Genomic DNA, 20,413 nt, shown 5'->3' with positions numbered 1-20,413 from the left:
TTAACCAGTATTCTAGTAAACAATGCAGTAATGCACACTCTTGCAATAAAATTGTTATACATATTTTTATGACATATTTCTAGAAGAGGAATTGCCCTGTCAAATGCTCATGCTCAAGGTTTTTGATATATATACAGAGGGTGCCAAAAAAAAATGGATACACATTTTAAGAAAGGAAAAAACAATTAAAATTTTAATACTCAATATATACTGATAACAAAAAGATGAATACAAGTCATGTGTACATGTATTTTTTGGCACCCCCGGTATATTGCCAAATCGTACCTTAGAAACGTGCTAATTTATACTCAGTAGTATAAGTTGTTTCTCTGAACCCTTGCCAGTATTATCAAGACATAATCACTTGTTAAAATAACACCTGAAGACCAAATTAATGTGTAACACGTTATGTCGCTCCTAAGTCAGGCTTACTATTAAACTTTTATAATATTACCATTCAAAGCTTAAGATTCTTACATATATTTTAGATGATAAATCTGAGGTCCAGTATAATAAATCAGACTACTATTTACTGGGAGTTTCTGCCCTAGATATTATATTGCAGCACTCTTTTTGATTTGCCATTCTGTCTCACCAATTACTTTATCTTTTTTTCTGTAATAACCTTGTAAGTTTCCCATAAAAAGGTACATATCTTCATTATCAAAAGCTGGAAGCTAAGCATATTTATTCCATTAGTTTAGCACTATTTTTCCTAGCTGCTTCCTAACTTGGATTTTATACATTATGCGTTGAAGGAAAACTTTCAAGACATTTACTTAAAAAGTCTAACTAATCTTGGGTAAGGATCTATTTCATTAGTTCAGTGGTTCATTTATTCAGTCTCGGACATGTAACTACTATTCTAATGTGTACCGTGTGTGGATAAAGCAGTGAACAAAACAAACTTAGTCCCTACTCTCATGGAACTTACAGTTTTTAGTAGGGTGAAGGGAAACATAATAAATAAAAATGACAAATTACAAATGCTATTAAGAAAATAGAGGGTCATGTGAGAGAGAATAAATGCAAAAAGGAGCTACTTTAGATAGGGTGGCCAAGGAAGGCATGTTAGAGATGATATCTGACTGAATTAAGATCTGAAAGATGAGAATGTTAGTCATACCGTGTTTCCCTGAAAATAAGACCGGGTCTTATATGTATTAACTTTTGCTCCAAAAGATGCATTAGGGCTTGTGTTCAGGGGATGTCATACTGAAAAATCATGCTAGGGCTTATTTTCCGGTTAGGTCTTATTTTCAGGGAAACACATTATATAGTCATAGAGAAAGCATATCTCACAGGAAAAAAAAAAGCAAGTGCAAAGGCCCTGAGATGGAGCATCATTAAGTTCAATTGAGAACAAGAGACCCTAATTAGTAGCTTTAATAAGATAGTTCACTTTTTCCTTACATCAAAATCTGAATGTAAGGAATGCAGGACTGGTACAGTACTCCACAAAGGTCTCAAGCCCCAGGTTTCCACCCTAGTATGGGAGAACTTGCCCATGGCCCAAACTGGCAACTCTTTCAGGGTGTAGGATACAAAAGGAAAAAGAAGCAAAAGACTGAAGGTGTCCAACAGCTATCTTTTAAGGATGGTTCTGGACGTGCCACATGGATATCCCACTGGCCGGAACTACCACAGGGATATATGGAGGCTGGAAAATATAGTCTTTATTCTGGACAGCCATGTGCCCCCGTCTATTACTATGAAAAAACCAGAAATTTTAGGAGACAACTAATAAGTCTGTGCTACAGACTGGGAAAAGCTTGGTACAAGTCAGAAACAAAAAGGCAGGCTGGGTAAGAATAAAATGAAGTTGAAGAGGTAGGCAGGAGGCAGATTATGCAGTTTTAAAGGCCGTGGTAAGAAAACGATATTATTCTAAGGGATGCTATTGGAGGGTTTTAAACAAGGGGGTGGCGTAGCCTTATGAACTTTTAAAAATGATGGCTCTGGCTGGTATGTAGAGAATGGTCTGAAGGGGCACAGGGAAAAGTGGAAGCAGAGCGATAGTGGATGTTGCTGTGCAAGAGATAATGGTATCTTGGACAGGGTGGTGGCATCACAGGTGATGAGAAGTGGCAGAGTTCAGAAAACACAAGGAAGAGCTGATGGTACTGGATGAGGGATTGGACCCAGAATGTGAGGAATCACAGAAGATTCCTAGTTTTATGCCTCAGCAAGTGAGCAAACTGTTGGTACTGTTTATGGGACGAGTTTGGATCCAAATGTTCTAGTTCAGTACCTGTTAAATTTGAGATACCTGTCCTTTTCATCCCTTACCATGGTAAGATTTTCAGTATTGTCTACAACTTTTAAAAAATGTGAGGCCCTCCTTTCTTATAACTAGTTATTTATAAACTCATTTTTCCCCTAATAAGGACTTTTTCTCTCAATTTAAATCAGTAATTTTTCTATGAGATGCATAAGGAATTTACCTTACACACATTTCAAACAAACACAAAACACATACAGGGTATGGGCTGTTTTATCCATCAAAGTGAATAATAATAAAAAAAAAAACCTATCTACCAAACGGGCAAACTTGATCAATGTTAGCAATAAAAATGGACTTTTTCATGCAATAGGACAATTTAAAAAAATGTATCAGAGTGCTTACTATAAGCTTATAACAAATGTTAACTCATTGAGTACCTAAAAGCAACCTCTAAGGTAGGTATTAAACAAGCTTTACAAAATTTTAACAGATTGGACACCAGTAACAAAACAATTTAAAACTTGTTCTCCAACAAGACTTAAAGTAAATTTATCCTAAACAGTGTTCTCAAGAAAGCAACAGTATCAGTGTATTTTTTCCTAATGCTCCTACCCTACACATTTACTGTGGAAATGTTTGCTGTCTTATTTCTTTCAGAAAGATGTCCAAGGTAACAAAACCTCCAATTAGACCTGTCCCCTTCTAGAAGTGATTTCTTCAATTTTACCAATGTTTATGTTATTTAAAACTTGTGCTTTTTTGAGTAAATATAGGGATGTTAAGAATAAGGTACACCTTTTGGTCTTAACAAAGTCCTCTATGTGAGTCAAACTAACAAATGGTAAGTGATACTTGATGTTACTATATACATATCCACATATCCCATTTTTGTTATTCCATCTTATGATTCCAAATATTAATAGTTATACTTTCAAGTTATTAACAGATTAAAATGCTCAGTAATACACAGATACATGTACATATAGGTGTGCAAATACCTATATGTATGACATAGAGGTGCAGTCAGTCTTTTCACACACCATCTTTCATAGAAGAGAAAGCTTAAGACGCAGGAAGGAACTACTGGGGGAAAGGGAGGAAAAAGGGAGGGAAGAATATAAGAAGTGTTAGTCCCCCTTGAATTTTCCTGAAGTAAAAAACACAGTGAAGCAGAATGCTTAATGAAATGAATAACCAGGCAAACATTTTCTGTTGGCTACATCAGCACCGTTTGGAGTTGAAACAAATTTACACAGAAACTACAAATTCAAAGTACCTTGTATACTGTAAACATGAGTCACCTTTTATTTTATAGTATGCTTATTTTTCTTCCTATTTATGACTGACAGATGCCCTTTGACCTTCAATAAAATTTTCAATTGCATTACAGTGAGTTTTGGGGGAGGAAAAGGGGATTTTACAAAAGGAACAAACAAAGGAAGCAGACATTTTATTTACTCCAAATGAATTGTACCTTACATTAACAAATTCTATCACCCAAAATAGAAACAGTTTTTACTTTATGAAACTACACAATCCCAAAACAGACATGCAGAGGCTCTTTTTCTTTTTAAGTCCAAAAATGCCGAGTAGTAACAAAAAGGGAAGAGTTTATTCATATACAAAAGAATAAAGAAAGCTTTATTATTTCAAAGAAAGAAATTTAATTTCACTTTGAGAGACAATTACTTTTCTGGAAAGCAGAGACTTTTCATTCTCCTGAAGTGTCCACCAAAAGCACCGTAATTTCAAACGGTCTTGCAGACAGCCCGGCCGGTCACTCAAGCCTACGTGGGGATCGGGGAGTGGGGGCGAGTTCAAGGGCTACAAATCTAACTGCTGGCGCAAGCTCACCCAGAAGTGCTTTAAAAACCTGCTCCCCAATATGCTCCCTCTCACCAAGTTAAAAAGAAAAAAGGAGGGTGGTGAATAGAAACTACCAGTGGTTGCAGCAGGGGGGACTCACTTCTCAGCTGAAGGTGACGTGCTGCCGGTCCCTGGAAGTGCACGCACGAGCACCGGAGGTTGCGGGGGCTGAGGGAGGAAAGGGGGAGAGCGATCAACTTGCTTCACGTGCTGGGAGGGAGCAAGGCCCCCGTTCCAGGCTGACGTGGGGGGGGGGGCGGGGTGTCGGACACGAACACAAACACAAACACGCTCGGCATCCCCAGGGAGGGCGGACCTATGCCACCTCACCAGTCCCCGCCCCTGGACCCTGCGGCCCACCTCGCACCCAGTGCCCGTGCCCAGTGTGAAGCAACCCAGCCTCAGGGGAACTGTAGAGGCCGCAGAGGCCCCGCTCGTTATAACGGCCACGGAGAAGCTAGAAGCCTCCGGGTGAGTTGGTGCGAGACAAGGTGGAGGCCGCAGAGGGGGAGGTGATGGAGTGAATCACCTCTCCCCACCTACAGTCTAACGCGCGGGAAGCGGTCTACCCACCCCCAACCCTATCCCGTAGGCAGTCGCCGCTCCCACCTTCCGCCGCCGCCTTGAGGGAAGCCGGAACGACGGGGGTCACGGCGGGGGTCAGAGGGTAAAGGTCTTGCTCCCAGCAGCCTCTGCGGTGGATACGTCGCCATCTTGGATCCGCGGGACAAGAAAATTCATGCGGTGAGTTTTTGGCAAATTTTCGGAAGTCTGGCGGCGGGGCGCGCGGCGGGGGCGGCGGATTCGGGGCCCCCGCAAGGCAGGGGAATGCCTCGGGGCCGGTCCGGTCGCGCCTGGGGTCTGCGGGCAGCGTCCCGGCCCGCCGCTTCCCGTTGCTTTTGTCTCAGCTCCAATCGAGAGAGGGAGAGTGGAGCGGGAGGGGAGGGGGGGGTGGCGGCGGTGGAGGGAGGGAGGGGGTGTGTATGAGGAGGGTGGTGGACCGGACGTAAAGCGTCGCTGTACTCGGGTCGCTGCAGCGGCAGCTCTGGATCCTAGGCCCGGTCCCTTCGGCCGGCGCTGGGGCTTCCCCCAGACTCCGCTCCCACGGGCTCCCGCCAGCACGGAGGAGCCTCCGCCGCGCCGCTTCCTGGGGAAGAAGAGAAGGCGGCGGTGGCCAAGGAGCCCGGGCCCGCTTTAGACGGCACTGCCGCCTTCCCATCAGCTGCCGCGGTCCCTGGCTGTTCACATTCTCTCAGTACACAAACATCACTTGCAACTTGTGTGTATGTGTGTTTGTATAAAAGATGGGGAACACTGGACTGGCTAACGGGCCTCAGGCGCCTCCAGGCCCTGGGATACCGAAGGCTTCGGATGGTGGAAGGAGTGCAACTGTGATGCTTCCTCTGCTACCGCACCCGGAGGGTGAAGCTTCCGTAGTGGTAGCGACAGTCCGGATAGTGCTGGGCAGCGGAGGAACCCGAGACGCTTCTGTCTGTGAAGTTGCTAGCCCTAGGTTTCTACTTCCGCCGGGGCCTCTCCACCTTTTGCTGTCTTGAGTCTAACTTAAAAGTTTTACGGAAGAAACGAGTAGTCTTAAAAGAGGCTCTCCTAGTTCTTAGTTGAGGCTCTGTGTCCGTCGAGTAGAGAAAACCTGTAACTCTTGGTGACTGAACCTTTTTGAATGCGAGTTGTAGTTTTTTTGTTTGTTTGTTTGTTTCTAATAAAAGCATTTCCAAGGTTTTAGAATTTGCATTTATTCCAGGCCCTGTGAGTACGGTATTACCACCATAAAAGTCCTACGTGCGGGTACCACCCTCTCGGAAGGAACCCAAACATCAACTTCCTTTGAATCCTAGGAGATGCCTTCACTTTTCAGAGGACCGAATGCAACAGTTTTGTTTCATTTTCATAAATCTCTTGGCCTAAGAATCCTACTCCTTTCTTAATCTTCGGGATGGTTTCTAATAAGTATAAGAACATTGAGTATACACTGATACCAACTCTTAGATGATTTGCGAAATGGTAGAAGGCACTGAGTTAACAAAATCTGTAGAGAGGCCATACTTGAATTTTGTTCAAAGTTGAAGACATTTCCTGTCGTGCTTGATATTAGGGATTTCTAGACCTCTGGAATAAGGGCACCTTTTGATTTGAAAGTATTTACGTATTTACATACCAGGTTTATGTTGAATTGTTAGGTAATACTTGTTATAGTTGACAGTATTTTTTCCCAAACGTCAACGAACACACCTCTTTGGCAATTATGGTAGATGACCTTATCCTAGATGTAAAGGGATGATTAAGAATCACCGTGAGCTGAAATGGTTAAATGCCTACTACATTCAAATGGTTAGATGTCTGCATTCTGATCTCTTCTCATTGAAATACTTCTTAATGGATCAAGATCTTTAGTAAGCTTTGTATCTTGAACTCAACAGTTTGTAATTTTGTAAAATTAAATCCAAAGGAAAAATACAAAATGCACCTAAAAAGGCAAAACTGCTCCACTTCTTTGTAAGATCCTCATTTAATTTTAAAAAGTTAACTTTTCTCTCATCCTTTTCTGGGGGCTTGAATTGCAGTGACTTCTGTGAATACTTTGTATTTTAGACAGGAACTGAGAAACTTTCACATTTTTGCATCCTAATTGATGCTGCTGCAGCAATAAAAATATATTCATGTAAGCATCATTTGTTGGCAGAACCCTTTTATTCTAAGTATACTGGGTTGAGATATCTGTAACCTAATCTGATACTCTTGGGGAATGAAAAATGCCTGTATGTTTAACCAAACAAATACAACTTTGAAAATTTTTCAGTTTCTGTAATACTTTTAAAGTGAATTTATATGGTGGGAAAATGAGGGCAAAATGTATAAGTGACTTACATCCCTTTTTTTTTTGAAAAGTACTTGACCTTGATTAAACTCAGAATATGCCTCCCCAAGAGAACTAATTACCTATGTTTTTACTTAGTAACTTTGGATGTTTAATTTACTTTTCGATTTTTGAGATACTTTACAGTTATAACCTTGTTTCAAAGTAAATAAATACTTTAAATTTATGAGTAGATTTCATTAGAAGTTCCTTGAACACAGTTTTGTTTTTTCTCTCTTCATAGATATTGGTATTAAAAGTACTTTTTAAAGAGCCTTACAGAATTTTTCACAACCTGTGGGAATTACAGTTTTACCCTCCTTGGTGACAAATTTGCTTCATAAGATTTTCTGATAATAAAAGGTATGCTTCATGTCTATGTATGAAAGAGTAGACATTAATAGACTAATAAAAATAAGTTAGCTATTTTTTTGCTCTTTAAAAGCAATGTTAAACTATTTTTTGTCTTAATTATTTTAACTGTAGAATGTTCATTCTATTAGAATTATGTAAAAGCAAACTTTTCCATGTGCTTGCTTGAATAGCCATTTGAGGACAACTTATGCAATAGTGATAGTCTTAGTTAGAAGATACTACTAAGATTTTATTTGTTACCTAGACCTCGAGTGGCTTTTGTAACACAAAGAAGCAAAAGAAACCAAGGTACCTGGTAGGGCAGTTTTACAGGCAGAGTTAATCTGAGTTGCACTGTAATGTTTGAATAGAATTACATACAGTATTGATACCAAGGAACCTAGTGCTATGAGAGGAGTCACTCTGGATGATGATACAGGTGACTGTTCTTACTAAGGATGATTTCTACTTGTGATACTTAAAGGAATTGAATTTCCTTTTGGTCTTCACTAGATATTTTAAGAACAGCTGTATACTGAAATTGATGTCTGTTGTGGAAAGTGTCTTTGAAAAGAAATAGAATGGACATAAGGGTTTTAAAATTATTTTATATTTTTTACCTTGGTTTTGTTCATTGACCCTTTCCTCCTACTTCAATTTGAATACTTTATATATTTTCTCTTGTTATTTTAGTTTTTCTGTTAGGCTTCATTTTTTTAATACACTCTTCAAACTCTTATAACAAGTCATGCTGATATGGCTTGTTCAGTTATTTACTTTGTACTATTAGGATGACCTGGAAAAAAATTCCTAATATGTTTTTCTGCTGGCTTGTACTCTGAAATAAGGTGAAAATCTCTTTGTATATCACTTGTGTATATGCTGCATTATGAACTAATGAAATGGTTCACAATGTTTATTTCTTGGTCAGATCTCCTAGTTTATATAATATGGAAATGCAAAATGAATTATCTAGGAGGAAAAAACCTAAAATTTCCCTTTTCTGGACACAATTTAATAAGTTGTATATACTTTGAATCTGTTTAAATATAGATAGATATTTTGGACATATTTGCCACTTACTGTGAAAGTTTTTCTTTTTTTTGATTTCATGTGTGTTTTTCTGTGTGTATGTGATGGGCTTATTTTTACTATCACTTCTCTGTTGTTTGACAGACTTTTTGTTCCTCAAAACTACTCTGGTGTCACTTTCTTAATGAAACCTTTCCTGACTCCCAACATCCTCCTGCTATACTGCTTTTATACTGCTTTTATACTGCTTTTATTCGTCAAACTTCTCTTAATATGTCACACTTGTAATTTGCTGTCCTACCCTACCACCCACCATAACCTCCACTAGACTCTAAGCACCTAAGAGGTAGGGCTTTGTCTTATTTAGATTTACATTTTTAATACCTTCTGTAGTGCATAGTACTTAGTAGGTTATCAGTAAATGTGCAGTAAAGTGAACTGGTGCCAGATTGTCATTTGACAATGCTGTCAGAGTGCTGTTTTCCAATCCACAGATCAGGAATGACAGATTGGAAAAGGGAATGGGGAGAAGGGCATCCTGTATTCCTTCACTTCCTTGAATCCTTTCTTACAGTTTTGTTTCTTAATTACCTAGGGGAAACTAGATAGCCAGCTTCTTTGAGAAATGAATGTAGAGAGACAGAGTACAGGACTACTGGAAAGATGTTAGTAGTAAAATGCTTCTGGCATAGTGTTTAGGTCTATATTTCTTGCTGTATTTTGTATGGCTAAGGTCACTAAGGTCATTGGTTGAAGGAGATATTTTGTATTTATAGTTACACAGGCCTATATTTTTACCATTGCTTAGCCATGTTAGGTCATATGTATAAACACTATTTTGCCTTTCTAAAATATGAAAAATCCCAATTCTGAGAAACACCCGGCTTTTAAGGGTTTGAATAAAATATTGTGCCCCTGTTTTGTATCAGGTTTTTGAGATGTAGCCATCAAAACAGAGTAAATGATTCCCAGAGTTGATGTAGTGGAGATGCTAACATTTGACTTAAGATTTTAGAAATCTTTTCTTGTCGTTCATTTGCCTATATATTTTCCAGACTTGAATGACTAAAAACTACTAAAGATATAGACATGGTATATATTTTTTAAGATAATTTGATCCAGTACTGAGGACTCCAATCCTTTCTCTGCCTTTACTGAATTGAAATGTCTTTCCTTATGTGAAAGTAAATGAGAATGCACACTTAGTAAATTTGTACTTTCCCAAGGAATGATAAAATAAGAGAAAATGAATGTGTCCTGGCAATTTAGGTAACAATGAATAGGCTTGCTTTAAAAAAAAAAAAAATTGACATACCATTTTTCCATTCATATATTTGGATGTTGAAACATAACTGCATTTTGTGTCAGCACCTGGACAAAATATAATGACTGATTATGTAATGCAATGTGTTTGGAGAGGAACATTTGGTTTTGTGTCCTATCTGGCAGGAATGTGTTTTTGTGTTACTTTTTACATTGTAAATTATACTTCATAGAAATTTTGTATTTGATATTCTGTTTGTAAAAGTCTTTCATAGGTTGGTGAAATAATATTCAGTAAGTTTACCATGCCAAAGTACCTGATGCCTTTTGGCTTAATTTTACTACTTAATATTTAAAAAATGCTTTACAGCTTGTGAAGCACTTTTTGGTATACATCATCTCAATTTTATATGGTTGTGATTTTGATGTTAACTTTTTGAATAAGATTAAATTTTAACGTTGACATTAAGATAGAACAATCAAACTGTTGATTAGTATGAAAATTAGTAATTGGGAATTGTGAAGGCCTTTTTATTCTTAGACTGGACTCAGCATCTAATACCATTCTCACTTAATGCTACTCTATAGGGAAAATCCTGATTCATCATATGAAGTAGGTGTAAGTGGAAAGTTTGTTTTGTTTTTAATTGGTCATCTTGCAGATCTAGGATAATTTTAATTAAAATAATATAGGAGTGTGAAAGACGTAGAAGGAAATTTTTGTTTAAGGCTTGACTTTCTGGCAAAATACAACAGCTGCTCATATTGTTAAAAATTATAAATGTATTTATCAAGAAACAGCAAAAATTTAATATTGTGTTATGAGAGTAGTTAATATATCACACTGATGCCATATTTTGTAAATTTACTTATTGAACAGTTACTTTGTAAGAAGATTATGTGCTGAATAGATATACCTTGTACTTTACCTTGATTTAATAGTGCACAAGATAGTGCTTTTAGAAGTGTAGTTTTTATAATTTTATGCGAGTAAGCATATCTGGCCTTAGATCAGAAAAAAATTTAGAGTTATACTCTTTATAATCTGTGCACATTTATGAGAAATTGTAGCTATATTTATAGACATGTCAGGCCAAACTTTATTTGAGGTCTGCCCGGTATAGCAAAACTAACCTGGCGGAAGAGATCGCAGTCTTCAAAGTGTTTAAATTTGATATACAGTCATGGGCAGCAAAATGACGTTTCAGTCAATAGCGGACTGCATATGTGATGTTGGTCCCATAAGATTATAATAGAACTGAAAAATTCCTGTTGCTTAGTGACGTTGTAGCCGTCCTAACTTCCCAGTACAACTCACCACATCACGTGGTGATGCTGGTGTAAGCAAACCTGCACTGCCAGTAGCATAAAAGTACAGCGCATATAATTGTGTACAGTACAGATACTTAATAAATGACCGCTGTTAGTGGTTTATACGTTACTATATTGTACTTTCTATCGTTATTTTAGAGTGTAATTTTTCTACTTTTAAAAAAGTTTGCTGTAAAACAGTATGCCACATTATGCAGGCAGTAAGTAACCTCATACATCTCTTTTATTGCGTCTCTTGATTGCATTTTCTCTTATGCTTGATTCAATCTTGTGTTGTTTTGTACTGTACAGGCTTTAGCCTAGGACCTGTAGGCTATATACCGTATAGCCTAGGCTTGTAGGTTGGGCCGTCCAGGTTTGTGTAAGTGCACTCTATGATGTTCCCACAAAAATAATCACCTAATAGTGCGTTTCTCACAATGCATTCTCATCGTTTAGTGATGCATGACTATATAGTGCACTTTTCTGGTCTCTGTGAATCACATGTTCTAAAACAGATGTATATGTATAAAATAATTTTAGTCCAGTGCTTCAGGGAATTTGATGTCTGACTGCTCTTAAGGTATTTTCGGAGCATAGTTTGAAAAACCACTGGACTTGAGCCCTAAGGTCAGTTCCAACCTAAAATCTGCGTTTTTAAAAAAGTCAAGACTTTTTCTTCTTTCTAAAGATATAAAATTCATAGGATTTACTTGTTTTTTAGTAGCATTTGGATAGAAATTATTTAAATTTTTAGGCTCTATTGGTTGGTTGTTAGCATTTTAGACATTTTCAACTAAATCCTTTAGTAATTTGAGTGTTTTTTGTCTTCTAGACATTGCTGTAGTGCTGGGTATATACGATGGTCCATAGGACAAGTCTGCCTTCATGGAGCTGTCATCTTAGAGGTGGAGACGGAATATAGACAAGTAGACAACTAAATAAGCAGTTTCAGATAGTGGTAATTGTGATGAGAAAAGGGGATAAGGGTACACCACTTGATAAGGGATGGAAGGAGGAGACTATTTTAAGTAGGGTGATGAGGGAAGACCTCCTCTGGAGGGGTCATTAGCGCAGAAATTGAAAAAGGAGAAAGTCATGCAAAAATCTGGGTGAATGGTTCTCAAAGCAGAAAGAATTGAAGGTTCTGAGATGCGGTCAAGTTTTTCAGGTTTGATGGTAAGTTTTGTAAACAGTTACTTAGTGCTTTCTACATAAATAGTAAACTCTACAGGGAAAAAAATAGATGATTAAAACGTAATTCTTGTCTTTCAACTGCTGAAAATATGTTGGTGGACCTAGTAATTTGTAATATGTTTTGTAAGAGATGGAGAAAGGAGGGATTCATTAAGAGGCCATGGTAAGGTTTTCAGGATTAAATGGAAATGGGGACTCTATATTAGCAGAAACTTATGAAGGAGGGCAAACTTAGAACTTAGTTTGTGTGTAGAATTATCAAAACCTTTCAATAAGAGTTTTTAGTTTTGCAAATTTTTAGATTTTTTTTAAGAGGTTAATTAGAACTGATTTTCATGTTTGATCAGATTTCTTTGTACAGTTCAGTAAATACTGCTGTGTGCCATGCACTATTATAGGTGTGCTGAATAATTCTTCAAGTTTAGTTATTGAGGTGGCTATATGCTAGAGTGCAGCAGTCTTGTTGGAGGGAGTTTATATGTTGGTTTCAGGGAGGTGGTATTTGAACTGGTGTTTTAAAGGAGGATTTAGAGTTCGTAGGTGGGTGAGTATATGGAATGAGCATTGCAAATGCATGAAGCCTGGGAGAATATGCTGGATTTGGAGAATGGCAAAGTAATTCGTTGTAATTCTTGATGGAGTTCTGGGACCTCATGAGAAGTTAGTTGGAGAAATGTGTTAGCCATAGTGTGAAAGATTTACATGATGAGGAATAATTAACCAAAAACAATTTTTTAACAGTACAAGTGGTAATCAGGTTTGTGCTTTTGGGGCAAATTTTAGATTCCACAGTCAATTTATAATTAAAATTACAAGTTTGATGGTGTAGTATGCAGTATTTGTGAAATTTTTGAAAGATTATTTTATCTCCATTAGACAAATTGAATATTTTGTATTTGTATTGGCAACATTTTTTTTCTTTATTAAGAACTGTATAAACTTTGAAACTCTATAGTTTGTTTTCCAGAGAAGTTGTTATATATACCAATTCCAGTAGGTAAAAGTTTTGCATTAATGGATGGAATTTATTACGTAAGTTAAGGGGCAGGCACAGTTTGAAGGTTGTTATTTGCAGACATGAAATTTAACATTGTTTGGATAAATGAGAATAACACCAAAAAAAGTCTAAATTAACGACATAATCATTCATAGGAGCTGGTACCTATATATTATTAGAAGTGCTTATTTTACAATGCTAAGATGTATGTGTGTGTCATTCATAATACTACATAACAGTTACACATTTATTTTAGGTTGCTAGCTTTATGTTAATTCTGAAATGCAAAAAAAAAAAAAGTCCAAATTATGTTTTTAAATAAAAGAGAATTGATTCCTAAGAATGCAATTTGAGCAAATTACTACTTTGATAGTATTTAGTATATAATATTTTTGTATTAATAGCAAAAGTTAATGAGTTTGAGTTGCCTGAGTTGCCTAATTGTCTATTTAGTTCATTTTTGGCTGAACAAAATGGAGCTGATTATAACTATTTCCTGTTAAAGAGAGTTATGTTGTGCTGGAGTTTTGCATGTTGTTAAAATCTCTGGTACTAGCCAGCCTGAATTGGAATGACCATTGTACTGCTTTTAATTAGCTGTGTGACTTATCCTTCCTAAATTTCAGTGTTCTCATGGAAAAATGTGGATAAATAACATTATTTACCTCATAGAGTTGACTTGAGTAAAAGTCTCTTGTGGGGTTTTTTTTTGAGTGGGACTTAGTGCTTAAAGATGAACTGCTGAGAATTAGCCACAATTTATTTCATAGAGTGCACCATGCTACTTTTTGTATCAAATTTGTAAATGTAAACAAGAAAGATGCAGTTTTGTTCTCAGTCTAGACATGTTTTTCCTACTAGGAAATTTGTTTAGATAACATTGTGTTAAGTATTGTGTGTAGTATTTTGAGTAACATAAATACATCTTAGCATTGCTCTATCTGAAGCACTTGGCATGGTGCATGACACATAATTTGTGTTTAATTCCTTTGTTGAGTGGGATAAATCTAATGGGGAGAGCATTGGCTTAGGACTCGGACTCGTCAACCAGTCACAACCTGAGTTATATTGAGCATATATAGCAAGTTTCTTTTCTCTGCCTGTGTCCATTTCCTTTAAATAAAATACACTACACATCTACTAAAAAGAATGAAAAAAAATACAGTCATATAAAACACCTGACAATAGGTTCTTAGCAGTGCTGGTTCCTATCTCTTTTCCTTTATGCAAAATAAATATTTCAGAATTCTGGAGGAAGTTCAAAGGAAATACATAGCATGGAACCTATCATATAAACAATAATATATTGGTTTGGAGAGACTAGTTTGGGCTCCATAAATTTATTAGCTGTGTGCCTGGATAGATCAGTTAGTATTGAAGAGCCTCAGCTTTTTAATCATTTCTACTTCATAATGTTGCTGATGAGAGTTGAGATAATGAAAGCAAAAGTGTTTGGTTAACTGCAAAGTATGTGAAAGTATTATGGTAATGATTCTTTATTACTACTGGATGTAACTAAACTAGTAGTTTCTCAAGTTGTGTGATTCATTCATTCATTTATTTTACCTTGTGGTACTGCTGCATTCATATGGATTGCACTTTATGAAATTAAATAGCTGGCTTATTGGACTGTGAGGAGGGGGAAGTGTGGAGAGTGGGAAAAGTGATTCTGCTGTGTTGATTATAGGAGGCCAATTAATACTTGGATATTTTTGCATGCTGAAGTCCTAATACTTTCGGTGTGTTAAGTACATAGCAGGAAGTCTACCTCATCTTCATCCTGTCTTTGTTAAGGATGAAAGATAGTGAATATTCTTTGGGTTATTCCGTTTTTTGTAACTGTGTATGCTCTCTTTATCATTGTTAGCCAAGCAAATTTTTGTGAACATTATGCTTGTTTTTCCCTACAAATGAAAATCGTTTGTTAGTTTATAATTAGAGCATTGAAAATGTCAGTGCAGTAGTTTGAAACTATTGTATGTGCTCTGTGTATGTAATGTGTATGAATAACTTTTACTGTTTTTTCCTTCTTGTAAATCTGTATGATCTCTTGGGTACTGTGCCTTTTGAAGCGTTCAAGTAAATACCAAATAAGGAAAGCACACTAGTAGTACTAAGTAGCTGCAGTAACAAAGTAAGGAAAGTGAATCACAGAGTAATGAATTTGGAAAATGACTGTTGTAAATTGAAGGGAAAGGTGTTGCTTTTACTATCACCCTTGTAAAATCTAGTTACTGATATTTTGTGTTTGTGAGGTCTACTGAATAATCTTGTACTGTTATAAAAAAATAATCTGCCTTCAAATAAAATGCTTATCCTAAAAACGTATGCTCAAACTCTAGAAATTGAAATCTTGGTACCACAAATCCTTAGATTGCTCCTCTATTTTTTCATATTCACTAAGGCAAATAAAATGGTACAAAGACAACTCACTCATATCTAAAACTTACTAATAAAACTTACATTTATTATATAAAATTTGTAAACATCTAGGAGAGCTGCAAATCCTGGTGAAGATATGCCCCCTTTAAAATTTTTGATGGTTTTACTAATGATTCTCAGGCATTGAATACTGATTTATGTCCAGTATGCTTACTATTCTCAGAAAAACAATTCACTAACACATATCAGGAACATTTTCAATACCAAAGACTTTTGGTTAATTTACTGGAATTAACTGGAAGTAACTAGAGAATTCATTCTTTATAGTAGTCTACATCCAAAATTGTTTCATTAAATGGGTTTTATTTTTAGTTGTATATATGCCAGCCTTAGGCAAATAATGTACATGATGAAATCTCAAGACATGATAAAGATGTATATTTTTGCTTTTATAAAATTGTCAGTTTCAGAAAGTTTATCTTTATTTCTGATATGAAGGTATCAATTGGCACAGAAAAAGAACAGTTAAGGTCCTTTGATTTCTAACATTCTATCTTGTCCCTCCCTCATTTCACCACTAGATCATAAGTAGGGGTCAGGTCACTCTTGTTCACTAATGTGTGTTTGAAACTTCATTTAGGAACTGACATATATTTGTTGAATGTATGAAAGGTTATTTTCCAAAACTTTTAATATTTACTTGTCTTGTTTTCCCATAGCAAGGCTGTGCCAATTTACATTTCTCACCAGTTATGTGTGAAATTTCTTTTTCTTTCTTTATAAATTACTTGAATGTAATTTTCTTTTTTTATTAGTTTCATGTGTACAAAGCAACATAATAGACATTTACACCCCTCACAAAGTGATAAGCCCCCACCCCCCGCCAACGAATTGTCTTACTTTATTGTCTGTGACACTGAGTATGGTTGTGTAAAAAAAAATGTCCTAAATTTTGAAGGTGTAAACTTACAATTTTAAAAATTTGCATTTTTTTTTGTTTTTCCGAGTAGTGAATCTGTATTGTGCAATTTGTGTTTTGTGTGTTTTCTATTTATATCCTTTATTCTCAATAATAGTAAGAAAAAAAATTAAGAATAAAATAAGCAGTTACAATCCTATCTCTGGTCCCCTTCCAAGAATCATTCTGTATTTCCTGGGGAAGAAAATAAATAATATTTAATATTACACAAATGTTTAGTGAGGTTAACGTAGAGGTACGATACCAAAATTGACCACAAAGTGGTTCAGACTAGATAAATCAAACAATGTAAAAGTTTAAGAGGATTTTTGCCTAATTGAATTTACTGTATCAACACTAAAAATGTAGCTAAAATGTTTTGTTAAATGCTAAAATGGGATTGCATTTTTACCATAAACTTATGCTGTCTAGAAGTCTTCAATTTGGTATTCATGGATGAATTTGAACAGAATGAGTTGTTAGTGGGGAGTAGGCAAAAGAACATTTAAGTACTGTATTAGATATTTTATTTATTAACTTGGCAAATATTTATATAACTTATTTTATGTGCCAGGCATTGTACTAAGAGAATATAGAGTGTACAAAGTGAAAAATAAAACATGCATGGTATGGCAGATGGTAGTAAGGGTATATGGAAAAGAGACCAAGAGAATATGAAGTATATGAGGAAGCAGATTTGAGTTGGCTGGCCATGCAAGTCCATGCAAGCGGCTGGAGTGTAGTGGGAAAGAAGGTTTGCACCTGTGTGACCATCACAGCCCAGATAAAAACATTCCCATCATCTCCCTATTCCAGGCAGTCCTCCTCTGTGGCCACAGGAGCCACTCATCTGCTGTCAGTATAGATTTTTTTTTTTTTTAGAGGTTCCAACAAATGTAATTGTACAATATGCATTTTTGGGGGGGTCTGGCATGTTTTGCTCAACATAGTATTTTTAGTTCATCAATGTTTTTCATGTATCAATCAATCATTTCTTTTGAATAGTGTTTTGTTGTACTATTCTAACTGGCGCCTGCAGTGTGTCTGTTGAATGAAAGCATATTTGGTACAGTAAATATACAAGTTTTAGAACTAAATGACCTTGTCATGATCTGGTATATTATATTTCTTTTATTATAGTATATTTATTATATCATATCATATTATATTACATTACAGTACAGTATATTATATTATATTATATTATATTATATTATATTATATTATATTATATTCCTGGTCTTAAAATAAGACCGGGTCTTTTATTAATTTTTGCTCCAAAAGACGCATTGGAGCTGATTGTCCAGCTAGGTTTTATTTTTGGGGAAACACGGTAGTGAAAATGGTCACTTTTAGGTCTTGATTAGTTTCCTTCTAGGTCAAAAAATTGTAGGTTTTCTTTCAATTAAAATTATGATTATAACTTATAAAACTTTTTTAACAGCTTGGAAAGCTTAGTAAGATAAAGGAGGAAAAAAATCAGTAATTCTGACTTCATTATTTGGTGGATAATTATTTCAAAGAGTAATAATATGCTGGTGGGGAGAAAGCAGCTAGGACACTAACATTTAGTTGAGTCAGGTTCTGTAGTAGGTGCTTTTCACATACCATTTATTCATTCAGCAAATTTTAATTTAATGCCGACTAGGTACCAGATACTCTAGAAGACATGCCTCACTGTGAGCTTTAGAAATTTTTAATGCTTCTATTTAAAAAATCTTCTGTTCAACTTAGTGCTGGTACTTAAATATTATATAAATGTATATTTGCTGAATGCATTAATATTTTTATTTGGCCTTGGAGCTGAGAGTCAATGTGGTTTTCAGTAGATTCCATCAGTAATGTGTGCTTGTGACCAGGAGATAGTTTTTAATTTGTCTAAATAACTGAAAGGTTATTAAAGTTTATATTTTGACTGTAAGCATTGATATGGTTTGTTACTCCTAATTATGTTCCTTTCAAATTAGACTTGATCTTTGGAAAGAAAAATTTTACATGTTTGGCGAACAATAGGTTTTGCTGCTTTTGTATGGTATATAGAAAATTTAGAACAAGAACACTAAATTTTGAAGGGTATCTTTTACCCACTACAAAATTTTACTGTTTGTCAGTATGTCACTTTTTCTTAAATTTTACAGGGTAAGTCTCACTGATTTATTGTCTTACAGATTAACTGGTTAAATCAAACGTGCTGTAATCACGCATTCAGTAGGAAAAGTTACTAGATGAAAACAGAAAAATGATGGTTCAGTCTGAAAATGTATAATGTAGAAGAAAGGTAAAAGTTAGTGGAAAAGTACAAATGGGAGATTAAATGGTGTTATAGGGGTAATGAAAGTGAGTCAGATAATGGCAGAGTAAATTGTGCTTTTGAAGATACGAAAAATGAGTTAAAATAAGATCTTTAAAAACAGTATTCAGTTTTTAGGCCTTCAGATAGAGTAGAAACATTTTCATTTAGAGTTGTGGTTCTTAATCTTGAGTGCATTAGACCCCAAAGAGGTAACTGAAAGTAAGGGTACATTCATTATTTCAATGCTAAAATAAAAAAATCACACCTAATGAAAATTGTTGATTTACTTTTCAAATGAGACTGAACGGGCTAATTAAAATTAGTGTTCTTGGCTTTTCATTAAAAAAATCAATTTATGGTAATAGTGGTCATCTGTAGGTTAGAATCACTTGTTGGTAGTTGCATATGTTCAGCGAATATAGAAAAACCATTTTGTTTAATAATATAAATAGAAATATGTATATATTTTTTGGGAACAGTGTGTTTCTCCAGGGCCCATCAGCTCCACGTTGTTGTCCTTCAGTCTAGTTGTGGAGGGCGCAGCTCAGCTCCAAGTGCAGTTGCCGTTTTCAATCTTAGTTGCAGAGGGCACAGCCCACCATCCCATGCGGGGATTGAACCAGCAACTTTGTTGAGAGCTAGCGTTCTAACCAACTGAGCCATCCTGCCACCCCTATTTTTGAGTTCTTATTTAACAGATGACTCTATATAGGTATAACTGATATAACCATCTCATCCTTCGAATGACATCAATTGTAATTTCAGAAAGGTCATTCCTGATTACTTTTATCTAGTATATCTCTTGCCATTACTCACTACAATATCATAATACCCTATCTGGCTTAACATTTGTCACCGTCAGAAATCATTTCTGTTAATTATTTAGTAACTAGATGAAAAGTTCATTGCGAGCAGGTACTTTGCCTGCCTTATTTTTACTTACTATTGTGTCTGTATCTCTAGCACCTAAAAAAGTGTTGTATTCCCATCTGCAATGTATGAGGGATCCAGTTTTCCCTCTTTCTGTCTAACACTTGTTACTCTCTTTTTTTGTGAATATAGCCATTCTAGTGAGTTTGATTTCATTGTGGTTTTAATGTCGGATTTTCTAATTAATGGAAATCTGTTTCTCATAAGAAACACCGTTGGGATTTTGATTGGCATTGTATTAATTGATCTGTAGATCAGTTAGGGTCTCCCTAATAGATGTCCTAATTATATTGAGTTTTGGACATGGTATTTCCATTTATTTAGTTCTTTGATTTGACTCATCAGTGTTTTGTTGTTTTCAACATACAGATCCTACATGTGTTAGACTTATAACTATGTAAAAAATATAACTATGCATCTCATATTTATACCTAAGTATCTCATTTTGTGAGAACTACCTGGAGCTATACTAGCTATTACTAGCATAAAGAACTAAGATTTTTTTCATACATTGATCTTGATTGTGACCATGCAAAACTCACAATAGGTCTAGGAACTTTTTATAGATTGTTTTGCGTATGTCATTCAGGCAGTCTGTCATCTGTATGTAGGGAAGATTTCTTATTTGTGTCTTTCCAATATGTATGCTGTTTGTTTCTTTTTGTTTCTTTTTGCTCTCTTTTCTGCATTATTGCACTGCCTGGGACATCCTTGCTTTACTTGTAATCTTA

The 20,413-nt window shown here is 35.9% G+C and overlaps 1 protein-coding gene across 8 annotated transcripts in view; it reads left to right on the top strand.

Annotated features, from left to right (window-relative positions):
• The first annotated feature begins 4,695 nt into the window (after nucleotides 1–4,695).
• The window catches only part of CNOT2 (CCR4-NOT transcription complex subunit 2), a 108,095-nt gene continuing 92,377 nt past the window's right edge, over nucleotides 4,696–20,413 (top strand). For 2 of the 8 annotated variants that reach the window (XM_019748941.2, XM_019748936.2), the window contains exon 1: nucleotides 4,696–4,834. Coding sequence is in view for 2 of the 8 variants with exons in the window: in XM_074325421.1 (XP_074181522.1) it covers nucleotides 4,830–4,834 (5 nt within the window). In the remaining 6 variants the exon portion in view is untranslated. Of the gene's footprint in view, nucleotides 4,835–7,216; nucleotides 7,329–20,413 lie in introns of those variants that run through there. The other 6 variants (XM_074325421.1, XM_019748935.2, XM_019748939.2 and 3 more) reach the window with 5 other exon arrangements.

Source organism: Rhinolophus sinicus, linkage group LG02 (assembly GCF_036562045.2).
Source record: "Rhinolophus sinicus isolate RSC01 linkage group LG02, ASM3656204v1, whole genome shotgun sequence".
In the NCBI taxonomy this organism is placed as follows: Eukaryota; Metazoa; Chordata; class Mammalia; order Chiroptera; family Rhinolophidae; genus Rhinolophus; species Rhinolophus sinicus.
This window is presented reverse-complemented; position numbering and strand designations above follow the sequence as displayed.